A 7,775-nucleotide genomic window follows, 5' to 3' on the forward strand; every position below is an offset into this window, starting at 1 on the left:
GAAAACAACAGGCATGCGTTTGAATAATTTGGAAAAACTGTTGGAAGTGAGAGAACTTAAATTGGATCTCAACAGTGAGCAGACTGAATCCGGGTAGGAACAAATATCTGGGAAGGGTAAGCAGGGTACATAAAGACAAATGTGCAAACACACACAATTGCGTGGAGGTAGGCACCGATATAGTTTGTACTGAGACAGAAATCAAGGACCCAAGCCGAATACACAATATGCGTATTGGATGAACAAGTGAAAGGAGTAGATTCTACTGAGAGGCTTCAAAACAAGATGTTGGAGGAAGACTAGTTCTATTAATAGGGAAGTGAATTAAGGTAATGCCCTATTTTAATTAGTTACTGGGGACTACAAGCACAGTGGATTGCAAACAGAGAGGTAGGGAAATAGCTTAGGAGGGTGTGAAGTAGGCAGAAAAGAATACTTGTTAGCATTGGGGTTAATCTGTTGAAATGGAGACAAAAGACGTTTCATGATATAAATGAAGAGGAGGAAAGAGTTAACATCTACTCTAAGCATCTCTAGGGGCTGGGCAAGGAAGCACTGGTAGAAAACTATAAATGTCCTTGCTTATTATTGTCTGAGAAACAAAATCAATGTTAATAATATCTGTGATCCCGATCAAGTAACTGAACTGCATTTTAATAGATGCCTTCAATGCCTCAACCTCAGGAGTGACAGGGGTATAGAAAGTGATGGGGAGCATCTCTCAACAGCATCCCTCACACTGATACAATGGAGATGTTTGCTTACTCCGCTTGCAATCACAGCCGCCGTTGCAAACTTCACCCTTAGAAAAATTAGGATTATTCCGGGAAAGATACCCATTCACCCTGTGGGTAGCAGGATCTTGCCAATTCCTCAGCTGTCAGAGCGAGTTCGCAGAGAGAAGGGAGGCGCCTGAAGGAGGCAGCCTCCCAGGGGGGTCGAGGAAGCAGGGTTCAATCGTAGAAGTAAAGCCACCGGTGCCAGAAGAGTGAAAGACAGGGAAGGGACTCAGCTGAGGGGAGAGAGAGAGATCAAAGGACCGTTAAGCCCCTCCCAGGCCGAAAACCAGACCAGCCCGGCCCGCGAGGCCTGCCGCAGCCCAACCCCGCTCCCCAACCTGGAACTCCAGGAGCTCCCCCTCACCTGCTCAGGCTCATCAGACGACTGGAAAGCAGAGGCTCCCAAGGTAGGAAATGCCACCGCAGCACCAACCCGGAAGCATTGAAACGAACGGAATTAACAAGGCGTCGCCTTGGCAACAGTGGCGCAGCCATCCTAACTCCGCCTCCTCTTTGCCCGAAAAGGAAGGCGCGAATGAAAGGAAACCATTAGGGACGAAAGGCCTGAGTCCCAAAGGCTGTGCAAAAGGGTCAGGAGCCAGCCACCTGCCTTTCCGGAGAGGGAGCTAAGGTGGGAGAATGGGGCCGCTTCTGCAGCAGATGTGCTCTCCAGAGAGGGCAGAGGAGATGCCTTGTCACCCACCCGGAGTTTACCGGAGCAGATGGTCCGCGAAGCCTCAAAAACGCGAGGCAGTAGGAGGTGCATTGCATAGAGGGAGGTGGGACAAAGGATTTAAGATGGAAGTGGGAGAATTTCTTTTGCCTGCTTTTGGGACCCTTTTCCTACGGGGGCGGGAGACTGGGAGCAGAGGAGGGAGGGGCAAATTGCGATGGGGATGTAATATATGAGAGAAGAATAAATAAATACGTACATAATTTTTTAAGATTGGGAGAATTTAAGATAAAACTGAGAATTAGGACGTGAGCGGAATTTAGACACTGAACCCGGGCTCAGAAAGAAAAATAAAGATGAGAGAAGCAAATAAGCCTCACCCACTGAATGTCAGCAGCAGTAGCTGAAAAATACTAGCCTAGAGACAGAAACTTTGGAACAAGCTGCGAACAGAAAGGGGGCCAGGAAAAGTTAAAGCAAACGAATCTGAAGAGACTAATGGGAGAGTACCAGCTAATCCGCACCTCACAATTGGCTAGAAAAGCTTGACCACCAGCTTCAGACCCCAGTTCCCACAGCCGCTGGACGAGAAAACCAGAAACTTCTGGGTAAATCCATTAGCTAAATTAATACATGAAGGCTACCTCCATTTTTTCACTATATCACAGTTTCCACAATCACACAAGTGTTAATAATAGTGTTTTTTATTTACATAGGCATAAGTCAATGAGTTCAAGGCACACAGTCCTGAGGTTATTTGTTGAATAAGGTAATGTTTTGAATTGATTTATTCCAAAAGAATCTTCCTCATCTCGTTCACATCTACTTTTAAAAAAATTTCTTCAGGCAGCACACATGATATAATAAATGACATTATGGAGCACTTAACCATGTGCCAACGTGATGCTAACAGCTCTTTTGCTTGAAGCTGCCTTACAAGGTTGATACTTTTATTTTCACCTCCTAACAACTAAGAAAAATTAGGTCATAAAAGTGAAGCAGAGTTATGTCATAACTGGCAGAATTCGGATTTCAACTTGAGATTGACTTCAGTGCCCAAGTGTGCAACTCTAAGAATGTCTTCTTTAGCCGGGTGTTGGTGGCTCATGCCTTTAATCCCAGCACTTGGGAGGCAGAGACAGGTGGATCTCTGTGAGTTCGAGGCCGGCCTGGTCTACAGAGCAAGTTCCAGCACAGGCTCCAAAGCTGCAGAGAAGCCCTGTCTCAAAAAATAAAAAATAAATCGAATGCCTTCATTAATGTCAGAAACTTCATTACTCTAAAGATAAGAAACACGTGCATGCATTCCAAAATGAGAATTCTAGGAGACAGAAGAGATGTCTCAGCAGTTAAGAGCACAAGCTGCTCTTCTTAGAGGACAAGAATTCAATTCCCAATATTCAGTTCCCAAGGCTCAAAAGACTCCAGTCCCAAGAGATTCGGTGGCATCCACTGACACCAGGCACTCAAGTGGTGTGGAGAAATAAATGCAAATAAAACACCCATACACATAAAATAAATATTTTCATTATAAAATGTGAATTCTTTCATTTTAGACAACAGCAGAGCAACACCCTCTTAGACAAATGGGTAAAATCCTGTGTGTATAGTCCTTATAACTTGGAAGGTTTGGACTCTCTTCAGTGACACATAGTATATGTGTAGCCATTCATGTGGGAATCCTTCTGTATATGTGTTGCTTTTATTGGTTAATAAAGAAGTTGCTTTCAACCAATGGCTTAACAGACTATAGCCAGGTTGGAAGATATACAGAGAGAGAACAGTCAGAGTCAAAGAGAAGCCATGTACCAGCCACCAGAGACAGAGGGCTAGTGGAGCCTTCTGAAACTGCTGGTAGGCCACAACCTCGTGGTGATGCACAGATTAATGGAGATGGGTTAGTTTAGGATATAAGAATTAGCCAGAAATACGATTAAGCTATTGACCAAAGAGTATTGCAAATAATATAGTTCCTATGTGATTATTTCGAGTCTGGGCGGCTGGGAAATGAACGAGCAGCCTCCTCCAACAAGCTAGGGCCTGGGATTGCATTTCACATCCAATTCACTGAAACTTGTAGAATTATGGCCTGCCCCTTGGGCAAATCACCATCTTAGCTTTTGTACAAAACTGTGTTTTCCCACTCAATCACTACTTCCAACTAGTATCAACTAGGTAAATTTTTAAAGGGTTCATTGTTTTTAAATGACTCATGTTTAAAATTCTACATGTGAGCAAAAACAATAGCAATTTAGGAACATAAGCATATGCCACACTAACTCATTTGCAGTTTGGTTGCATTATTTCAGTTTTAACATTCTTTAGTGCTATAACACGAAAATCTAATCCTCCTTATCAAAATTGTATATTTCCCTTATAAATTAGCTTCTATTATCTAGTCTCTCCCATAAAGACCAGTTTTTGACCACACATATTCTGTCTAATTATATAAGCTATTCAAGAGGATAGAATCATGAATTCTAACTCTAACATAACTTGGAAGTGTTTTATAGACAATTGTTTAGACCCTGGTAAAAAAATCTCTTGCTGCTTCTAAGAGCTACTCTCTCCCTCTCCATTTACCCTTCTTATCAGTGCTGAGTTCTTTCCAGACTGCCACAAAGAAAGAAAAAAAAAGAAATTCTTTAAGACTGTGTCAACTTCGAGATACAAGCCAATTTCCTTAGATTAGCGGGGGTTTCTAAATCTTTCTTTTTCTCTTTTTTTTCCTCTTAGAGGGTCAACCTAGGACCTCATGCATGCATGCCAGACAAGTGTGCTTCCACTGAGCTCCAACCTAACCCAATATATTCAAAACACTCCTATTTCAGATTATAGTCAGTAGAAACTATTAATGAGGCAATTTCGGCTATTTGGGGCCAAATCGCTGTGTAACTTATACTTGCATTACTCCTCAGATTCAGACGAAGCACTTTTCAACTGCTTGGCAGCCACATGTGGTAGGTGGTCACCACGCAAGGTGACAGAGATCTGCCTCATTGCTCTGTCTGATGCATTGTCACATGCCTTCTCCAGAAGGCCCTCAACGGAGCATCTAGCTCCCTGTTACTCAACTGAGACTAGCTAACAATATTAGGAACACTTGGAGCTGGTAAGAAATTCTGATAGTTGGACTCCAGCCAAGTCCTATTTAAAACAGGATCAGCATTTTGCATGATGCCTATGCAATTAGTTTGCATATGAAACCTTAGGAAGACTGCTTTCACCTCTTCTTGAACACATCCAATTCATAACTGAGGCCTATATTACCCTTAAGTGGTTCGAAATTATAACAAAAACATTTATCAATCTTTTATTGAGTATCCTTCATAATCCCAGAACTATATCGTATGTAAAGAGCATTATGAGGTAGGGGCTAATTTTGGTTCCTTATCTTTTGTTACTTATTGCTTTGTGGGGAAAAAATAGAACTTTTCATAAAAATTAAATTTTTTTATCTTTTTTTCTTGTATTGTGGGAAAATGTTTTATTTTAGAATAATTTGGAGGAGGGTTGGTGTTACACGCCTTTAGTCCCAGCACTCAGGAGGCAGAGGTAGGTGGATCTCTGTGAGTTCGAGGCCAGCCTGATCTATAAATCGAGTTGAAGGACAGCCAAGCTTGTTACCCAGAAAAAGCCTGTGTCAAAAAAGAATCTAGAATAATTTGGGTTTACAGAAAAGTTATAAAGATCCTGCTCTCATCAGCTTCTCCAAGCTACCCCTAATTGCTAACATTTATGGAACTTGGCATATTAGTTAAAAAGCAAGACATTTCTGTGTTATGACACTACTAACAGAGACATTCTGAGTTCTCCAGCTTTTAACATGTATTTCCTTGAACCATTATAGCTTCCAATTAAGGATAATATGTTACATTCAACTCCCACATCAGCTCCCATAAATAACAGAGGACCGGGTATAGACCCGTACAGTGCAGAACCCTGCTGATACAGGGTTAGGGTTAGGGTTTGTTGCTTCAGTCTCTGTGAGTTCATATGAGCTTTGATAATGGTGATTTAGAGGGTCTTGTTTTCTTGGTGTCCTCCATCTTACTCTCTCTCTCTCTCTCTCTCTCTCTCTCTCTCTCCTCCTTTTATTTAAAAATAGATTTTTTTTCTCACGTAATATATCCTGATTATGGCTTCTCTACTCCCAGTTCACCCCAATTTCCCCTCCCTTTTGTCTCTCATTAGAAAACAAAAAGGCTTCTAATGTGATATAATATAATAATGCAATGAGATAAATCAAAAACTAACACAGGAATTGGACAAAATAAACAGAAGGAAAGAACAAAAGAGAAGGCATAAGAAACAGATACCCATTCCTTTGCACACTCAGGATTCCATAAAAACACTAAACTGGAAGCTATAATATTTAACAGAGGATCTGGTGCAGACCCATGCATGCCCTATACATGCTGCTTCAGTCTCTGTGAGTTCATATGAGCTTTGGTCGTGTTGATTTAGAGGGCCTTGTTTTCTTGGTGTCCTCTCTCTGCTCCTACCTTTACACTTTTTCTGCTTTATCTTTCACAGGGTTCCCTGAGTTCGGAGGGAAGGGATTTGATGGAGCCACCCCATTTAGGGCTGGATGTTCTAAGGTCTCTCACTCTCTGCATAATATCTGGCTGTGGGCCTCTGTATTTGTCCCCCTCTGCTTCAAGCTGTGTCAGGTATGGATTCCATCTCATGGAATGGTCCTTAAGTCAAATTAGGAATTGGGTGGTTACTCCCACAGCTTTGGGCCACCATTGCACTAGCACATTTTAGAGATGGGACACCATTGTAGATCAAAGGGCTTGTGGCTAGGTTGTTGGCGGTGTTTCTCTTTTGAGAGCTTGCAGAGTACCTTTGTGTATGAAATACTAGCACATAGGGGTGAAGGCTCTTTGAGGAACCAGCTCATCTTCTCCATGTTCAAGGAGTTGTGTAGATGTTGTCTTCAGCAATGGGGACTTGCTGTCAGTTTCTGGAAAACAACTTATAGTCTTGTCAACAGCCTGGGTTGTTGAGGATTCCCATGGGACCCCTTTGGCCAACAACTCAATTAATTGTAACCCAATCCCAGTACTGGAAACTTCATTTGATTTCAAGAGAGATCTAGTTGAGACTCAGTCTCATCTATTATTTGGTGATTTCATCTAGATTGCCTCTTCATATATGTGCATATTTTAGGAAGCTTCTACTCTATTAGGTTTCCATATTACCCCTCAAATGATCTTTCATTTTAGCTGTATCCTCCTGTATTCTTTCCCTCATCTCCCCTCTTCTCCCCTCACAATTTGATCCTCCTATTCCAGGCTCTCCCGCCATCCATAACTATCTATTCTAGTTCCCTTTCCTAGGAAGATCTATCTATTCACAATAGTCCCTTACTCTAGCCTATACCTAACTTCTGTGGTTCTATAGAGTTTGGTTATCATTGATGTAGCAATTTATATCTTCCATGTAAGTTAATACATACCATATTTATCTTTCTGAGTCTGAGTACCTCACTCAGGATGACTTTTTTTGTAGTCGATGCATTTACTTGAGCATTTCATTTTTTAAAATGTCTGACTAATTTTGTAAACATACCACATTTTCTTTATCCATTCTTCTGTTGAGGGGCATACAAGTTGTCTCCAATTTCTGGTTATTATGACTAGAGCATCAATGAACATGATTGAGCAAATATCTCTTGTAGTAGGATGAAGCATCCTTTATGTATATGCCCAAAGTGGTATAACTGGATTGGTTCCTATCTTCCTAATGAACCACCACACTGATTTTTGTAGTGGTTGTACAAGTCTGCATTCCTACTAGCTACAGAAGAGTGTTCCCCTCACTCCAAATCTTTGCCAGAATGAGCTGTCACTTGTTATTGATCTTAGTCATTCTGACAGGTATAAGATGAAATCTCAAAGTAGTTTTGATTTGCATTTCCCTGATGGTTAAAGATGATGAATACTTCCTTAAATGTTTCTCAGCCATTTTAGATTCCTCTATTGAGAATTTTCTGTTTATATCTATACCTCATTTTTAATTGGGTTATTTACTTTCTTGATATCTAGCTTTTTCGGGGTTCTTTTTATACTTATATTAGCTCTCTATTAGGTTTGTAGTTGGTAGAAATCTTTTCCCATTCTGTAGGCTGCCTCTTTTGTAGAAAGATGATGTCCTTCACTGAGCAGAAGTTTTTCAGTTTCATGAGGTCCCATTTAATAATTGTTGACCTTAGTGCTTGTGCTAACAGTATTCTCTTCAGAAAGTCTTTTCCTGTGCCAATGCATTCAAGGCTAGTCTCCAATTTCTCATCTATCATGTTCACTGTGTCTGGTTTT

General features: G+C 41.2%; 1 protein-coding gene across 1 annotated transcript in view; it reads right to left on the bottom strand.

The window, feature by feature from the left end:
* Positions 1–1,274, bottom strand: part of LOC121439879 (brain mitochondrial carrier protein 1-like) — a 39,429-nt gene extending 38,155 nt beyond the window's left edge. Inside the window, 2 exon segments of the mRNA XM_041640495.1 lie at positions 1,144–1,238; positions 1,241–1,274. Of these exon segments, the coding sequence (XP_041496429.1) occupies positions 1,144–1,238; positions 1,241–1,274 (129 nt within the window).
* Positions 1,275–7,775: the final 6,501 nt, after the last annotated feature.

Source organism: Microtus oregoni, unplaced genomic scaffold (genome assembly GCF_018167655.1).
Source record: "Microtus oregoni isolate MIOR12 unplaced genomic scaffold, Mior012 000063F_ref0000156, whole genome shotgun sequence".
NCBI lineage: Eukaryota > Metazoa > Chordata > Mammalia > Rodentia > Cricetidae > Microtus > Microtus oregoni.